The following is an 18952-nucleotide window of genomic DNA, read 5'->3' on the forward strand; positions in this document are numbered from 1 at the left end:
CGTGAGATGGGGTGATACGACCCCTGCCCCTGAACTATACGGCGGACCGACGAAAACTCCCCCTCACTTTGCAGCGCGCGGCCCATTTGTTAATTTGGGGGCGGTCCATCGGCCTGCCCTTCTGCTTCCCGCGGTCCCATAGCCAGCCATGTGCGCATGCGCGGAAGCTAGCGCTAACTACCAGGCTCGGCGCCCTGCTCTCCTGCGCATGTGCGCGCAAGGAGCCGAGGTCTGAGAGAGGCTGGTCTTAACTCTAAGGGGTCGCGTGGCTCTCTCGCGCCGCTAGCCGGTTTGTTTTGCGACGCTGTCGCTGTTTTACGGCCCAGTGGTTGCTATGGTAACGGAAGGGCGCCTAGTCTGGAAGAACCGGCTATTGTGGCGTCTGGGGCTCTCATTGGGCCGCACGTGACACAGCTCAGCCTCAGCCACCGGCAGAGGGGCGCCGGCGAGAGTCGTCCCGCGCCTCAGAGTAGGTGCGTGGCTTGTATGCATGACGTACACAGGGCTAGAACGTCACGCCTCGGGCCTCCCTTGGTCGGGTCCCGCCCCTCCGCTGTGCCCCGCTCCGTGGAGAGGAGACACCTGCCAGGACCTCCTGATGACGCCTGCCGATATCTCAGTGAAATAGTTACTGGACGGGGCCTGTCCCCTCTGCCTTCGTTATTTGCGTGCTGCCGTAAACATACTCAGTGATAGATGGGGAAAGGCAATGCCTGATTCCCACAAGCCCGGCACAGGGTGTTGCTGTTTACAGCTGTGCAAAGATGTTAAAAGTTTGGTGGGAATGGAGCAGTCTGACCTGGTTGTGATTTTACATCCACTTTGCACAGGCCTAAGTTATACAGGGTGCCCAACAGTAGAGAATAAGTCAGCTGTGTTACAAATGTTAGCTAGCTGGTTATTTGGTTTACTGGTCTCCCACAAGATGAATACAGCACTTTTAAAAATGTTTGGCTATTCCTTCCCATCTTTTCGTTCATGTGTGCTATATTGTTGATGGGTTTGTGGCAGTAGGCATATCTTTAATAATAATAGTCAACATAGAAATGCCTTCCCTATTACCTTGTCTACACTATTGAGATATAGACAACAGCCTCTGATTTGCCACCAATGACACTGTTGATTGCCCATTTGTCAGATTTTTGAAGAGTACTATAGTGCTATTTCCTACACCACTGCTTACGCATGGAAGGAGCATTCAGTAAAAACAAAAATCTACAAAACACACATTGTTCTTTTTTTTAAAGCTCTTTAAAATTCTTCCACCTTGTCATGATGCTTACAAAACACTTAACAATAGTTAGGCGGTATTCTGGGATTGGTGCTTATTGTAACTGCCTTACTATTTACCTTGTGCTACCCTGTCTGTCGTATCCATCTGTTGTCTCTCCTCTTAGATTGTAAACTTTTTTAGACAGGGACTGTTTCTTTGCTATATTTTTGTACAATGGATAGCATAATGGGAGCCTGACCTTTAGGTCCAACTGCAATACGAAAAATGAGAATAACTTGTTAAAGAAATATTTCTTGGTGTATAGTCTAGTGATTAGAGAATGGGAGTTGAGAGACCTGGGTTTTATTGGTGATTTGCAATGCAGGCAGTGATATCCAGATATGTAAAATAAAACTGCTTCTAAAATATTAAAAATGTATTTTTCTGCTCTTTGTCTTTAGCTTATCATTGTTTAGGGAAAGGTTACTATTGGAAAATGGTAGAAGCAGTTTTCCATGCCCCGAGAAGGAAAAGAAGAGTGTTTGAGTCATATGATTCTCCATTCCCTATTCCTGCCTCCCCGGAAGACATCTGTGGAAAGTATTTCAAGATATACCAGGCTGAAATTATTAACAACAATGTAATTGTGAGGAACTCCAAAGATATAGAACAGCTGTATAGCAAGGTAACATTCCATGTTTGAATTCTCTATGTTCAATGCATGCTATTTGTGGTATCGCTAACCTGCTCTGTAAACAACATTCTCTAGTATAATTTGATCTGTGTTACATATGAAATTTATAAGCATTTTATTCCTAACATGAAAAAATATATTTTGGAGTAAAATGGCAATACAGCATCAGAAGTCATAAAACTAGCAATAAAGATATATTTCTTTATTCCCAATGATAAGGTCAGTAATAAGGCAATAGAATAACAAGGTCAATAGGATTTATAGTAATTAATACTGTATTTGACTGAATATCATGCAAGGACTTGCCTGTTCTTGGAACCTCACTTAATCATCAGTGTAAAAATAATATATTCTAAAAATTATTAATAGTGCCTTGATTAAAAAAACTATTGAAGTTTTTTGCTTGTTCAATTTTTTAGGATTAATAAAGAAAACATTTTTAATTTCTGAACTCTACATGCCTAATGTTGGATTAATTGTTAGATGTTAAGTAACAAACCTTAGATCAGTCAGGAAACTTAAGGTGTTGCAGAATGCAGTGGCCTGGCCATTAAATGGCCACACATGTCACTGGTACTCCGTGATATGCTGTGAATACTTTTTGGTTTCTGAATTGAATTTAAGGTGCTGGGTTTGATTCATAAAGCCACAAATCATTTGGTACCTCACTACTTGAAAGATCGCCTTTATCATTGTGTCATACTACCACAGATGAAATTGGCAGTGGCACTTAAGCGGACTACCTCTCAGTTTAAAAGAGAGGGGGCTGTTGGTAGTACATTCTCTGTGAAGGAACCCTAAGCTTTGCAACAGACTTTCACTCCTGTTCTGAAATAATCCATATCTATTGACCTTCGCAGCATTCTGCAAGACATTTATTTACATGAGCTGCTGCAGAGGTGGTTCTTTGAGAAAATTCACATGTTTTGGGGTGGGTGAGTTTGGTGTTCAGTGGTTGATCTAATTGTGGTTTTGTAATTTATGATAAGGGGCATTTAGATCTTTGGATAGATATTCTTTTTTATTTTTTGTATCAATAATTCTGATCAACTTTTTTCCCCCTGCACCTGCAGGGCTATTTTGGAAAAGGTATTCTTTCAAGAAGCAGACCAGAATACAATATTTCAGACCCTTTATTGGTTGCTAAGTGGCAAGGTAAATCACACTACTTTCCACTCTCTTGACAGTTTAGTAATATCCGCTTGGTTTGTCCTAATTATTAATTGCAGATACATGCATGTAGATCATTGCATTGCGAAAACACTTGTAAATAACATTTTCTCTTTTAATGCAGATGCCAAGATAAACATGCCCATACTCTCATCAAAAAAGTAAGTGCAACTTTCTTACTGTATCCTAAGTTTGTACAGTAACAGTTCATTTGGCTTCATCTTTTAGCCCAATGGTTCCCAAACTGGCTTGTAAAAAGGCCGATTCGCATAGTTTTGTTTCTCTTCCTTGTTTCCAGTTCCTAAAACCTAAAGACGGTTAAAATATTAGATAACATTCCTAGCATTGTTTTTTCCATGTAAGCTTTGGGAGTTTTGCTTGAGTAAGCAGTGGAATTAGAGCCAAGAGTGTATTCACTATAACATGAGCAACTGATTCATGATTATATGAACATAGAAGGAACCCTTTATACTTCTGCAACAAAAAAGGGAGGTTATTCTGGGGCAGGCTGTTTTTAATAGTTTTCCTATTTGCTTACTAGGTTCATTCAGAATGGGCAGAAACAGTCTTTAACGCTTAAATACAATTTTAATGTTTTACATAAAATTTTAATCTGACAGAGTGTGATCTTTTTCCTGAGTTTGCCTGCATGATGACTTCAGATTTAGCACTTTTGTTTTATTATGCAGAAAATAAGTTAGGGAATTGGTGGGTTTTTTTTTTGTTTTGAATTCAACCAACTAGTTTAAGAAACAACCAGTGAGGGGCATAAATTAGTTGCTGTATTATTTTTCATACCCGTAGGATTACAAAATGTAGTCTTTTATAATTACCATTTCAAGTTAAAGAAAACACATGACAAATGGTTCTTTCACACCCCCCCACCAATAATCAGATGTATGCTACTGCAGAAATACATATTACCAATATTAATTTATTTTGTGGTAGTGCAATTAACCACTTCAGATCTCAGTAGGCATTGTGACAGCCCTTTTAGTGCAGGGTATATAGCATGCTTCATAGCATTTTATTCAGATGAATAAAATGCTATGTACTGTAAGTGCTATTGTATGGTAATCAAGTACAGTACAATAAAAGCTTTGTCTGTTTTATTTGGTGATGAAAGATATGGAACCAGAGCCTTCCGTTGGGTAGAGCGAATCAGGCTCCATGTTTGGGCGGTGCAATTAGCCGGCATGGTCGGTCCCAGAAGAGATGAATCCGTCATCGCCACCTGAGCCCCACACACGCACACTTGCTCCAGGCCCTGCACTTTGGGGTGCCCTGCAGGCCAGTGCGACTGGCTAGCGCGGTCGATCCCGGAAGGGAGGAATCCATCACTTCCACTCTGGGCTGCACATTCCTCTAGGGACAGCCCTATATGGAACCACCTTATATAATATGACAGTAACATTCATATATGCTGATCAAATTTTTTAACAGTTTAAAAACAGTCTGTAGTAGATAACATTGGATGATTCATGGCTTTCCTTTTGAAGAAATTTTGAAGGGAGGGATTTGAATTTCATGTTCATCTGCATAACTTGTTTTGATTTTAACTGTCCTTATAGTGCTTTTGTTTCCTACTTAATTGCCATCTCTAAATTTCAGTTGGGGAAGTAAAGTATTTTACTACTACTGCTACTTGCACTGTTAGTTTTAAAACTATGTAGCTGGCTGTAATTGTCTTTATAATTATAGCAGTAGTTAGGGACTTTTGTTTTAAGTTAGATATCAAAATAATCTCCTATAGAATAACATTTGTCAGTTTAAAAATTCCACTTCTCTCTGAAAATTCTATGCCCACTGTTACAAGTAAGAACTAGAATTATGATAATTGGAAAAGATTAGAATTGATTTTTAACAACACTTTATATGTATTTCCCCTATATAGTCAGTCAGTTTCTTTCTGCTTGTGTGCATCTCTTACACAGCAACAGCAAGACAGAGAAAAAGTGTTAAAAATGAGAAACTGCTATTGCATAGTCACATAATTGGCAGAGAGACACAAGTCTCTCATGTTGATAAATGCAAAATAATGTACATTAGAAAACATAATCTCAACTATATATATGAAATGATGGGGTCTAAATTAGCTGTTACCACTCAAGAAAGAGATCTTGGAGTCATTGTGGATAGTTTTCTGAAAACATCCACTCAATGTGCAGTGGTAGTCAAAAAAGCGAACAGAATGTTGGGAATCATTAAGAAAGGGATAGATAATAAGACAGAAAATATCATATTGCCTCTATATGAATCCACAGTACACCCACATCTTGAATACTGCGTGCAAATGTGGTTGTCCCTCCCTAAAAAAAGCTATATTGGAAAAGGTTCAGAAAGGGCAACAAAAATGATTAATGGTATGGAATGGCTTCCATATGAGGAGAGAGTAATAAGAGTGGGACTTTTCAGCATGGAAAAGAAACAATCAAGGCAGCGAGAGGGTGAGGTGGATATGATAGAGGTCTGTAAAATCATGACTGGTGTGGAGAAAGTAAATAAGGAAGTGTTATTTACTCCTCATTACACAAGAACTAGGGGTCACCAAATGAAATTAATAGGTAGCAGGTTTAATACAAACAGAAGGAAGTATTTCTTCACACAGCGCATAGTCAGCCTGTGGAGCTCTTTGCCAGAGGATGTTGTGAAGGCCAAGACTATAACAAGGTCCAAAAAAAATCTAGATAGCCATTGATAGGTCTATCCTCTATTAATTTATTCGCCAGGATGGGCAGGGATGGTGTCCCTAGCCTCTGTTTGCCAGAAGCTGGGAATGAGCGACAGAGAATGGATAACTTGATGATTACCCGTTCATTCCCTCTGGGGTACCTGGCATTGATCACTGTCAGAAGACAGGATGCTGGGCTAGATGGACCTTTAGTCTGACCCTGTATGGCCGTTCTTATGCAGTGCCTGAAATTATTTCAAACTATTTAAAAAAACAAAAAACCCTAGATTTCAAGTTGATGTCCTTTTAGTTTGGGTTTATCTTAAAGATTAGTAAGAATTTTTTTTTTTTTATATATTTAGGAGTTATAGTCCCGTATTCACTTTTGTACCCTAGACTTTCAGTTTGTACTTGCACTGGTATCTTTGACCAAGATATTTTCAAATTTCAAATAGTTGTCTTTAACTAATGTTTGACTTCAGAGGATCATATGGCCTGGCTGGCATGTTAAAAGGAAAAATGAAGCAGAAATCCCACTCCTGTGGCTGCCAAATAGCTGGAGTTGGAGTTCTCCCTACAGCTAACTTTTCTTTGTTATTGGAGGATTTCATGGTTGATTTGGAAATGTGTACTGGAACCCTTTTCCCGGTCATTATTTGAAGACTTGGGGTGACTTTTATCTGAAGTGTCTTAGTTTTTCACAAAAACTGCAGTTCTAAACAGTCTAAATAAAAATCATGTATCCTTTCATCAATTTTTTTTCATTGTTATCTATGATGTCATAATCCTACCAGTTTTCCATTTGCAATAGTGTCTTCCATAATAGACAAAACCTGAGTATCTAATTAAGAAAGAAAGCAGAATTTTTTTATTTTGGGGACTTGGGGGTGGAACAGCGAGGCTTTCAGATCTTCTTTATATATCATAAAGGAACAAAGAGAACATGTCCAGTTTTTTTGCCATTTGCACTTTAAGGCTTGCTATTTAGTAGACCTTCTTAAAGTACCTTCGAATTACCAAATACTTCGGATTTCAAACTGTAAAATTATAGGTATGTCACAGTCTTAGGAGATATAAATGTATAGAGTTAAAAACATTTCCTAAATGAGTTAAATATCTTGCTGAGCTTCCTTGTGTTCCCATCTCCTGTGTTAGAACTGCAAAACGAAGTAAAACTTTTTTTTTTTAATTTGGAAAGACCTTTCCAGGTGTTTATCATATTACTGTTGATAGCCTGTTCAAGTCACATTTACAAGACCGCTTTTATTCAGCTATAAACTATTTACAATAGTATCACTTAGTTTAGTTTTAGAATGACCTTTCCAAGGGCATTTCTGAATAAGTTGGGCCTAAATATATCCAAGGCACAGCACCTTCAGATACTGATGCATTGATTTGAAACTGAAATTCTGCAAAGATTTGTTTGTAGCTGAGAAGTAGTTCGGGACATATTTTGTCATTGGTCTTCAATGTTTTCTATTGTCAGCTGTTTAAATCAGCATCCTTAAATTCTACTTTTAGCTACTATATAACATATGATGAATGTGAACACTGTTTATATAAAGTCTTCATTGCAGTAGCTGGTAATCATGTAGGGCCTGATCCTGAAGTCCTTTCACAGGCAATATTTCCTTTAAGATTTGGTTGAGTGCGTACTGCAGAATTGGGCCTTTAAGCTTTATAGTGTGCTTAGCTTTCATATAGCAGCCATTAGGAAATGTCTTCTCTTCAGACTTCATTTGTTCCAGATCCACTTATACTTGGGTTGAAACACTGTTTAGTCTTTTCCTTTAAATACATTCAGAATTTAACTAAGATTTAAAAGGTGAATTAGTCTGGTATAATTTTTTTTGTAGGCTTCATGTTTAGATAAGTTTGTGTTGTTCAGCTGCTTGTTAAGAAGTGCCATCTGTTATTCACTTAGTCCTCACTATAACATTATCTTTGGGATCCCAGCATGTAGCTATAAGTAAATATGTAATTTATTTTTAAAATATATAGAAAGCTTAATGTTATGGTGATCTTGAGTTGGGTGTATTTTCTACAGTGTCACAGCACTATAGAATATCAGAGTCTTATAAATTGGTTACTCTCCATTTTAACTAGTGTGTTGGATCAGTTTAAAAAACACATTTTAAATTTAAAAATGAATTATGGAAGCATTAACATTCATTTCTATATTGTATTGTTGGTTTTAATTAGAGCTGTTGATTAACTGCAGTTAACTCACGCTATTAAAAAAAATCGCGATTAATTGCACTGTTAAATAATAGAATACCAATTGAAATTTATTAAATATTTTGGATGTTTTTCTACATTTTCAAATATATTGATTTCTGTTACAAGACAGAATACCAAGTGTACAGTGCTCACTTTATATTATTTTTATTAAATATTTGCACTGTAAAATGATAGTATTTTTCAGTTCACCTTATACAAATACTGAAGTGCTATCTCTTTATCATGACAGTGTAACTTACAAATGTAGACTTTTTTTTTTTTGTTACATAACTGCACTCAAAAACAAAACAATGTAAAACTTTAGAGCCTATAAGTCCACTCGATTCTACTTCTTGTTCAGCCAGTTGTTAAGACAAACAAGTTTGTTTACATATACGGGTGATACTGCTGTCTCCTACGCCTGTTGTAAATAGTAAGGCAACCTGTGGCACGCATGCCAAAGGCGGCACGCGAGCTGATTTTCAGTGGCACTCACGTTGCCCAGGTCCTGGCCACCGGTCTAGGGGGGCTCTGCGTTTTAATTTAATTTGAAATGAAACTTCTTAAACATTTTTAAAACCTTATTTACTTTACATACAACAATAGTTTAGTTATATATTATAGACTTATAGAAAGAGACCTTCTCAAAATGTTAAAATGTATTACTGGCACGCGAAACCTTTAAACTAGAGTGAATAAATGAAGACTCGGCACACCACTTCTGAAAGGTTGCCAACTCCTGATTTACAATATCACCTGAAAGTGAAAACAGGCATTCACATGGCACTTTTGTTGCCGGCGTTGCAAGGTATATTCGTGCTAGATATGCTAAACATTCGTATGTCCCTTCATGCTTCAACCACCATTCCAGAGGACAAGTGTCCATGCTGATGATGGTTTCTGCAGAGTGGACCGACACACATTCATTTTCGTCATCTGAGTCAGATGCCACCAGCAGAAGGTTGATTTTCTTTGTTGGTGATTTGAGTTCTGTAGTTTGGAGTGTTGCTCTTTTAAGACTTCTGAAAGGATGCTCCACACCTAGTCCCTCAGATTTTGGACAGCACTTCAGATTCTTAAACTTTGGATCCAGTGCTGTAGCTGTTTTTAGAAATCTTACATTGGTACCTTCTTTGCATTTTGTCAAATCAGCTGTGAAAGTGTTCTTAAAACAAACGTGCTGGGTCATCATCCAAGACCGCTAGAACATGAAATATATGCTAGAATGCAGGTAAAACAGAACAGGAGACATACAGTTCTCCCCCAAGGAGTTCAGTCACAAATTTAATTAACACGTAATTTTTTTAACGAGCATCATCAGCATGGAAGCGTGTCATTGGAATGGTGGTTGAGGCATGAAGGGGCATACAAATGTTTAGCATATCTGGCACAAAAATACCTTGCAATGCTGGCTACAACAGAGCCATGTGAATGCCTGTTCTCACTTTCAGGTGATATTGTAAACAAGAAATGGGCAGCATTATCTCCTGCAAATTATAACCAAACTTATTTGTCTGAGCGATTGGCTGAACAAGAAGTAGGACTGAATAGACTTGTAGGCTCCAAGGTTTTACATTGTTTTATTTTTTAATGCAGTGGTTTTTTTTTTACACTGTTGAACTTACAAATGTAGAATTTTCATGATAAAGAGATTGCAGTACAGTACTTGTATGAGATGAATTGAAAAATACTATTTTACAGTGCATATATTTATTTTATTAAGTGAGCACTGTACACTTGGTGTTCTGTTGTAATTGAAATCAATATACTTGAAAATGTAGAAAACATCCACAAATATTTAAATGGTGTTCTATTATTGTTTAACAGCATGATTAAGAGCAATTAATTTTTTAATCATGCGATTGTGATTAATTGTTTTAATTGCTTGACAGCCCTAGCTTTAACGTATTAGTTGAACAGTACTCTGTCCTAGAATCTTCCACTTCTTGTTTTTCCATTATCCAGGTACCAGTGTCATCTAGAATGGGCTAAAAGCCTTATGCAAGAACAAGGACTTGATGACTGCTCCATTAACAAAATTCTTGAAAATTATACTAAGCCATTTGATCTGCCTTTTATGAAAGGGGAAGGAGAAGTTGCACAAAATGATGACTCTTACTGCAGAATGGCTGCAGAAATGGAAAACGTAGAAGATGGAATGAAACTTTCAAGAGATTCTTCCATAAATAATGGAGATTCAGCAGCACCGAATGTTAAATGTCATAACATGAGTGTAAACTGCAAGACAGCTTGTTTGGAAGGTGATTCAGCTTACCATGATCCATTAGTGAACTGTGGCTCTGAGGAACTGTATCCATTGGACACTAAAGCTATAGTTAAAGTACATTGCCAAAAACATGATAATTTTATTGTGCACTGTGGCTGCAAGGCCGAAGACTATACCAACCAAGTATTTCATAACCAAGGGAAAGAACATGCTTATGAGTATGTATTGGTGCAGGAAGAAGAAAGCAAATTGTGTCATGAAGATGAAGCAGCAAATGATAAATCAAATGTAAGCCAAGCGAGTTGTCTGTTTCAGGGATAACTTATTTTATTTTACTAAATATAGTCAGTGTGTTCTTTTCACAATTCAATATTGTTGTCGATTTAAATGTTCATCTATATAGTAAATAAATCACTAATGTTTAATGAAAAGTTAAGGTGGAATCTAAGATGTTTGAAAAATGTCATTTGAATGGCACACACATTTCCTTTTTCTTTGGTTGCTTCTTTATAATTTTATTTTTATACTTTTTTCTTTTAGTTAATCAAAAGGGAAAAATTAGTATGTAGAAGAAATCCATTTAGGATTTTTGAATATTTGCAACTCAGTCTGGAGGAGGTATGTTTAAATATTGTGAAACTTCTTTTTCTTCTAACATCAGAACAAAGCACTAATCTATGCAATAAATACCTCTTTCTTAAAGAATGATCTGTCTTTGGATTTAAAAAAAGTTTGCACTGTTTTTGGTAAATTTACTAATAATTTTAATGATCTTTAGATTACGTGGACATATAGTGAAAGACATTCAAGGGACCAGTCCTGTAGATTTTATGCATATGAATAATTCCATTTATCTCAGAGTGGCTAGTCACATGAGTAAGGGCTACAGGAACAGACCTATAATTTTCACATACAATCCTGTATCCAGTTTTTCTTCCAAAAATATCTATACACACTGCTTTAATTAGAATACAGTATCTGCATATGCTGCTCTCCTGTGAGTAAAATTCTGATAATGCTGGTTTATCTTTAAAGTCACAATGACATACTTCAGAGGTGATTCTCTGGGAATGTCTCTCTTTCGGTGGCTTTCAAACTTCTCTTATGCGATAATTCTAGAGTTTGTTATAACATGTTAATCTTATACAGGTCTCCATGCGATACAGACAGAATATTTTAACTTACTCTTTTTACGTTTTTAGGCATTTTTCTTGGTCTATGCTCTAGGATGTTTGAGTATTTATTATAACGAGGTAAGATGTTAATTTAGTTATCTGCAACTTTTACTCTGAAAGATGCAAAATACTGTTGACTTGGATATAGATCACTGTCTCAAACTTCGAACTACTATGGCCACGTCTAGACTACGCGCCGTATCGGCGCGTTAAAATCAATTGCTCAGGGATCGATATATCGCATCTAATCTAGACGGGATATATTGATCGCTGGGGCGCTTATATCGATTCCGGAACTCCATCAACCCCAACGGAGTTCTGGAATCGACATGGCGAGCCGCGGACATCGATCCCGCACGGTGAGGACGGGTGAGTAAATCAATTTTAGATATTCGACTTCAGCTACGTTATTCACGTAGCTGAAATTGCGTATCTAAAATCGATTTTACCCCGTAGTGTAGACCAGCCCTATGACAGAATCGCATGCTGCTAATCTCAAAGGCAGCAACTACCAACTAGAGGGATTTGGAAATTTTTCTCTTTAGTTGTCTATTTGTGTAGACATAAGAATATTGTCCATAAACTTCGTGCAATGCTTTTTATTTAGCAACAAAATATAGATAAACAGGTACCTTCTGTGGAAGAAAGTTTTGTGTGTGGAGTTGGTGGGAGAAATATAAGAGAAAAGAGGTGTGTGGGAAGAAGTATGTATAGGAATGTCCCTCCCTTTTGTGAAAAAGTTTGCAGTTTGAATTGTAACCACTGTCTTTCATAACAAACAATAGCTTTTATTTTTCTTTACATATATCATTGGTGTAGGGTTCTCGCTCTTGAGTCCTGAGCTACCAACATGCGACCTAGCAGAATTCTGCTAGCTCAAAGGTTGTGTTTGTTGTTGTTGTTGTTGTTGTGTATTTTTTTTTTTTTTTTTTTTGGTATTGACTGGTAAACCCCTATTGAAGCAGACTTCTGTTGCAGACAATGGACCCTCATAGTGCTAGCGTCTCAAATGTAGTCTTTTTGCAATGAGATTATAATGTTTGGTACTTGAATAGAATATTCTACTAAAGACACTGTTTTATGTGCAACATTTCCTGGGTATTTCCCTGTAAGTAAGAGCAGCAGGTTAGTGTAATAATACTAATGTATTTGGTTATGATTTTTAGGAACCTTTAACTATTTTGAAGCTATGGGAAGTTTTTAGTGAAGTGCAACCTAATTTTAGAACTACATACATGGCGTATCACTACTTCCGAAGCAAGGGATGGGTCCCCAAAGTAGGACTGAAGTATGGAACCGATCTCTGTGAGTAGTTTCCTTTCGAAAATGGAATAGCTTTTAACTAAATCTTTAATAGCCAGTGCACCACTTAAACTTGACATTGGGGCTGTAAAAGCAGAGCAGATCTCCACAGCTCCTGTGTGGAAGACGATTCTCCATGCTGGTTAGGCTATAGGCTAGCAGATAAGGTATTAATGCAGGCAGAGGCTATGGTCTGCCCCTGTACAGATTCATTGGTACCAAAACAGGCTGTAAGTGACTTGGAGACCTGTAGCTTTGGCCTATAGGCTTGATATTAGCTATGGAACTGCACTGGAATTGCCCTCATGAGCCAATCCACCCCCTCTGCAGAGAAGCCCAAGTGGAATTAATGAGTGTTGGGAGTAGTAAGCTTTCTCTGTTTTCACAACCTGATCCAATTCCTGTTGAATTCTATGGAAATCTTTCCACCAACAGTGGGAGTTGAATTGGAGCATATACTGAAGTTGTAATTCAAATCACTTATTTTTGTTTTGTTATGCTTTCTTCCCAAATAGACATATTCAGTAGTGTCCGTACTTCCATAGTAAATAGCTTAAGAATTGTTAAGTAATAATTTCTTGATTACAGTTTTGTAGTTTGAAATGAGTGATAGTAGTATAATTTATCCTCAAATAGAAAATTGTTAAATGATGGTAAACCATGAAGAAAAGCATGTCTGTATAAAATAACAGAATGCTTCTTTTCATTCAGATGAAACTACTATAAGACTCTTAAGGAATGTGTTTGTGTGTGCACTGGGAGTTAACACACAATCCTTATGGTATAGTAGTTGTACCTGAATGCAATTTCTTCACTGTCTACTAAATAACCATTATAATAGGTGAAATGTTGGTATTGGTTGCCCGACATCTACATGAGTTTATTTGAGCTTGTTCTTCGGCAGTTTGCTTTCTGGTCTGAATTTTGTTTCCTATGCACTTTATACAGCACTGGCTTTTGACATGTGCCATGAAATTAAATAGGATCAGCTGAAGCTGGTTGAAAGGGTTCAGCCTCACTCCTCTGATTGGTTATGTAATGGATATGATTCCTTAGTTATTTATAAGGGTTCTGATCTCTGATACTGAGATCCAAAATTCATGATTCTCTGACTAATAAACAGTATTTCTTTTTTGCAGTGCTATATCGAAAAGGTCCCCCCTTTTACCATGCAAGGTTTGGCATTCACTTTATATTCTGAATATAAAATACTTACTCTGCATTTGACTAGTGTGATTTAACTTCTATTTTTGTTTCAATTGAATGAATACAATTTTCTCGCTTCCTCACCCCCTTTTTAGTGGGATATATTTCTCCCAATTAAAAGTATGATTTTCCTGCCTTGTACCTTCTACATCCAAAACAAACCAACCAAGAAGGTTTTCTAACTAAGAAGGTTAAGCATGCATGATAAGCAAATATTTTGAATCAACATGTCATTTTACTAGAAGCACAAAACAAGAAGTTTGAGAGTGAGTTAATATACAGATATTTAAGAATATAATTGAAGACTACAGAATGCCTCTCTGGGCATCTCTAGATGTCGTATGTGCTGACTGAAATCAGAAAAATGATCTGATTTTCGTAATAGTATATCTTTTTTATTATGGATGATTTAGGTAATGTTGGGGGTAACCCAGGGAAAAAAGCCCATAACTCATTATAAGTGATCTCCATTCCTCTGCCAATCAATTTGCATGCCTAATTAGTTATGGGGTGTGAATGAAAGATGGACACATTCAAGAGAACACTGTTGAAAGAAGAGAAGCACGATGGTGGGGTGAGGTAGGAGCAGTGGGGAGAGGAACCATCATTCACTGCATCCACCATATACCTCCTCCATCGAGTGCTTAATTTGTAATGAAAGAGGTAATGGGACTCGAGCAATTAAGTGCCGGTACTCAAGCAATTTTTTTACTTTCATAACTGACGTGGCAAGCCCAGAGGTGCCAGTGCTATGAACTGCCAAGCCTAGAGGTACCAGACTCAACCCTGGCAATGCCTGGCACAAATTAAGTATTGCATCCACCACTTCCGCTCTGTCTAGTAGAAACAGATGCAGGTCTTATGCTTGTCTGCAGCCTACAGGTTTGTTGTTTTGGCTATGACAGTCACAATAGCCAAATATTCTCAGACTGAAGTTTTTAAATTACAGGATTTTTAAGTGACCATAATTTTCTCTATGTAATCTATTCTTTGGGTTTATTTTCCAGTTACTCAGTCATTGCTGAACTGGTTAATGACAACTTTGTGGGGTCACTGCGCAGACCGCTCAACTGGATGTCTTTGTCTGGCTTGAACAGAACAACAATGAATGTTTCTAAGGTAACAACATAAGATACTGATTCTGCATCTAGAAATAGTTTTAACTGGTAAATGTAATAGTTTAGCTTAGAGATGTTTTGTGGAAAAGCAACACTGGACTTGGATCAGAATTTGAGTTCTGAGCATGATTGCTTCATATTTAGGCTGGGGGCAGCACACACTAATAGTGTTTGAATACATCCTTTCCTGGCCAGTATTTGCAGCAATGTTGATAGGTTCTAAGGGATCCAATCCAGGTCTCCTTGGTTGGAGTGGGAGGGTCACATCTGTGCAGGCTCTTAGAAAGGAATGTCACTCCAGGACTTCCCCATTCTACACCCCTTTATTTCCCCCAATAACTTTCAAACTCAGCACTCCAAACTTCCTTCCACCCAGGGGCGACTCCAGGCCTCAGCATGCCAAGCGCGTGCTTGGGGCAGCAAGCCCCGGGGGGCGCTCTGTCGGTGCTGCAAGGGCGGCAGGCAGGCTGCCTTCGGTGGCTTGCCTGTGGAGGGTCTGCTGGGTCCCGCGGCTTCGGTGGGCCTCCTGCAGCAAACCACTGGAGATAGCCAGCCTGCCTGCCATGCTTGGGGCAGAAAAATCCGTAGAGCTGCTCCTGCTTCCACCTCCACTCAGCTGCCCAAATAGGAAAGTATTTTGGATGTGCAAACTTCTAAAAGGTTACCGGTACTATATGACCTGTCTATATAGATAATTCTACTATGCCAGTTACCAGGGTATCCAGTTGTCACACGAGTGGTAATGTCTGACTCAAGGCAGATACACAAATGGGTGTGTTCTCTCCTCAGTTTGTATATCTAGTTCCCATTAACAAGCATTATACAAGTGTATATACCTCTTAATTTGCCTAAGAGATGAGATCTGTTGTTCAAACTAAACACCTGAGATTCTAATTTAAAACCTGTTTCAAAAAATCAATTGAAGCTTCAACATTTGTCTCACATAAGGAACATTTGTGTATTTATTTGTCAACAGGAACTTATGTTATGCTATTTGATTAGACCATGTGATATGACTGAGAAAGAAATGTCATCACCAGACTGTCTAAAAAGAATTAAAGTTCAAGTAAGTTGTGCTCCGAATTATTTCTTCATCTTTGCTAGCTGAGCAATCCTTTGAGACAGTTGAAGACTCCAGCTCCCTAGCATAGCAGCACACTTTAATTTTTGCTTTCTCTCTGGCATGTTTCAACTTCTGGAGAGCACAAGACCGTGATGTTGAGCATCCTAGATTCTGTTGCACCCAAGTTGGTAGAAATTCATTGGAAGGCAGGCCTGGCACAGAGATAGCTGGTCCCAAAGTTAATCTTTAAATGTAGGTTGGGGGCATCAAGAATTGCTGCTACTGCGTTATGACTGGCATGACAGGAGGGCGGGGGAGGCTTCTTATTTTTTTTATTTTTTGGTCTTGTAATAATCCATGTTTCTATTTCAGGAACTGATTGTAAATCGTTGGGTCTCTTCCCGAGAGCGCAGTGAACAAGATGAACTATAATAAGATGGGCTAAGAAATCCAGTGTTAAAGGAGCAAATATTATAAACAAATTAAGTTCAGAAAAGTCTAATCTTTACATGGCAGAGCTGTGCCATATTCCTATTTAAAATATTCAGAGTGCATGTCTCAATGCTGTTTACATTGTACAGAACATGGAGTATGCTGTATACTATCAGAGAAGGTTGTACTGAAAAAAAACAATGCATAACTGTATTTGTCCATGTGAAAAAAATTAAAGTAATTTCTTCCCAATCCAACATACATATTCCTATAGAACTTCTAAACATATTGCTATCAAAGCTAACTGCACTGCATTGTCTGCTAACAGTATAATATGTAACAAATCCACACACACCTAGGACTTCACACTGGTCACTAGACTGCATGCTATGGCCATTTGGTGTGTGTCAGCCACTACATAAACTCTTATCTTCCTGCTCCGAAAGCATAAGCCTTTGCTGATTGAACACAGTGTTACCAGGGAGAGGAAGGATTGCCCACTAGTTAGAGCACTAGTTTAGCATTTGGGAGACCAGGATTCAGGTCCCAGACTTCCTGTGTAATCTTAGGCATGTCATGTAGTCTCACTGTGCCCAGGGCCGGCTCCAGCTTTTTTGCCGCCCCAAGCAGCAGAACAAAAAAAAGAAAAACCCGATTGAGCTGCTGATGAAGAGAGGGAGTGAAGGACTCGCCTCTGAACTGCCGCCGAAGACCTGGCCATGCCGGCCCAATAACAGATGGAATGCTGCCCCTTGTTGTCAGATGCTACTGGTGTGATGCTCTGCTCTGTTCAAGGTTGATATCACTCGGCTGCGTGCATGTGTTCCCTCTGTGTGCTGTCCCAGCTCTGCGCAGATAGCTGACACAGCAGACCTGAAGAGAACCCCCAATGACCACAGTCTAGTAAGGTACGAAGGCATGTCGGCCAGGTTTATTGCCGTATTGAGCACAATAATAGTTCCCTGTAGATTTCTTAGTCTATTTCAGAGCATACTACAAATATGTGCCCCCTGGCAATGGACTCAGTCAGTGGCGGGACTTTCCACTGCCCCCTCAGCTGGACAAAGACACTGCCCCAGGGATGCATTCTTATACAAAGGTACAAAAAAGTTATACATCACTCCTGATGTATTGAGGTGCAACCCCTCTACGTAGCAAGGTGCCGCTTCTCACCTTGTACATGTTGGTTTGAACAAAACAATTCTATCCATCAGATTACCCTTTTGCCCGTCATTGGGATGGGTTAGTCTGTTCCTTGTTATCTGTGTGGAGTGTACAAGTATGCGAATGTTTTGATATTTGGTGTCCAGTATCTTTTAGGTACGTCTCTTTCTGCAGCATCAGCTCTTTCCTTGCCAGCTTCTGTGAGCAGGGTCTGCCTCTGGCTCACAGCTTAACTTTGCTTTATGTTAGCAAAGTCTTGACCATTACTTTAGTTCAGGCCTCAGGCCTCATACCAGGCCTCTGATACCAAGGTTTATATCTCAGGGCCTCCTCTTACTACACCCCTTTCTACTGGCCGCCCAGGCACCTGCTTCCTTCGCTGGTGCTGGAGCCGGCCCTGACTGTGCCTCAATAACACTTCCCCACTCCAAAGGGGTGTTGTGGGGATAACTACAGTGAAGACAGACACTCAGATACTATTGTAATATGGCAGCCAAATAAGTACCTTACATAAACAGCCTAGGGCCTCTGTGACACAAAGCAAGCAGTTCTGATTGCGTCCAATAGAGGGAAGGGGAGAGATGCTATACCCAAATTCATTGGTATGGTTGGTAATCTAAGAATCTAGTTTAACTTTGACTTAGCTTCAGATTTCTCAAAGCACAGCTAAAATTCAAATTATTGCTGTATTTAGCATAGCTAAAACAGTGCTGGGCAGCTTGCTACTTGTATGCTTGTTACTGTGATTTGGCATTAAAAATATTCCATAATATAAAATGTTATCAACGTAAGTTATCACCACACGTGTCCCCCTTGGTAGCACTGCAGGTGTCATTGGTTATAGAAGATAACCTGGTTAGCCACTTAAACTGGTTTTAGTGGATGTTGCTTTATACACTGTTTCCACTCAGCACAGCAGAGGGGCTCCCTGATTTTTTGGCCATTTCTACCCTGACCTCGGCAGAAGCAAGAGTTGCTCTAAACTCTGCCAGCTGGTAATGATCCTCAAGGAATCATCGGCCAGCAGGAGATGGTCAACACATTGCAATACAGCCATATCCTGTTCCAGCAATGCAGCAATATAAAGCACCATTTCATTGTAGATTACACTATGTATAAAATTGAAAAAAAGGGGAAAATATTGTAATTTTTGTGTTTTTTCCCTCTTTAGCATCTGTACTGTAATTGGAAGTGTTGTGTCTGGATAATTGCCTCTCTCTTCGAGCTGAATGTCAAGGTATTTATAGAAAGAAGATATCAAGGTATTTATTTCCAAAGAGCCAGACCATACTTAATA

The 18952-nt window shown here is 38.7% G+C and overlaps 1 protein-coding gene across 4 annotated transcripts; it reads left to right on the forward strand.

The window, feature by feature from the left end:
• Positions 1 to 396: 396 nt before the first annotated feature.
• Positions 397 to 16748, forward strand: TSEN2 (tRNA splicing endonuclease subunit 2). 4 transcript variants are annotated; one of them, XM_032772560.2, is made up of 12 exons: positions 397 to 473; positions 1675 to 1898; positions 2981 to 3062; positions 3202 to 3238; positions 9934 to 10483; positions 10736 to 10813; positions 11398 to 11448; positions 12537 to 12675; positions 13812 to 13848; positions 14886 to 14997; positions 15973 to 16062; positions 16432 to 16748. In XM_032772560.2, exons 2-12 carry the CDS (start codon positions 1710 to 1712, stop codon positions 16489 to 16491), a joined length of 1425 nt encoding a protein of 474 aa, XP_032628451.1. In that variant the 5' UTR covers positions 397 to 473; positions 1675 to 1709; the 3' UTR covers positions 16492 to 16748. The 4 variants fall into 4 exon arrangements, with proteins under 4 accessions (XP_032628451.1, XP_074929523.1, XP_074929524.1 ...); XM_032772563.2 differs by having other exon boundaries at positions 406 to 469; XM_075073422.1 differs by lacking the exon at positions 11398 to 11448.
• Positions 16749 to 18952: the final 2204 nt, after the last annotated feature.

The sequence above is a fragment of the Chelonoidis abingdonii genome, chromosome 17, assembly GCF_003597395.2.
Source record: "Chelonoidis abingdonii isolate Lonesome George chromosome 17, CheloAbing_2.0, whole genome shotgun sequence".
NCBI classification, from domain to species: Eukaryota; Metazoa; Chordata; order Testudines; family Testudinidae; genus Chelonoidis; species Chelonoidis abingdonii.

Excerpts from the sequence above, each read along its gene's own strand:
- TSEN2 (XM_032772560.2), top strand. The coding sequence starts at position 1,710 with ATGGTAGAAGCAGTTTTCCATGCCCCGAGAAGGAAAAGAAGAGTGTTT. Across the intron at positions 13,849-14,885 it reads CCCCCCTTTTACCATGCAAG|TTACTCAGTCATTGCTGAAC; the intron begins GTTTGGCATTCA and ends TTTATTTTCCAG. Across the intron at positions 14,998-15,972 it reads CAACAATGAATGTTTCTAAG|GAACTTATGTTATGCTATTT; the intron begins GTAACAACATAA and ends ATTTGTCAACAG.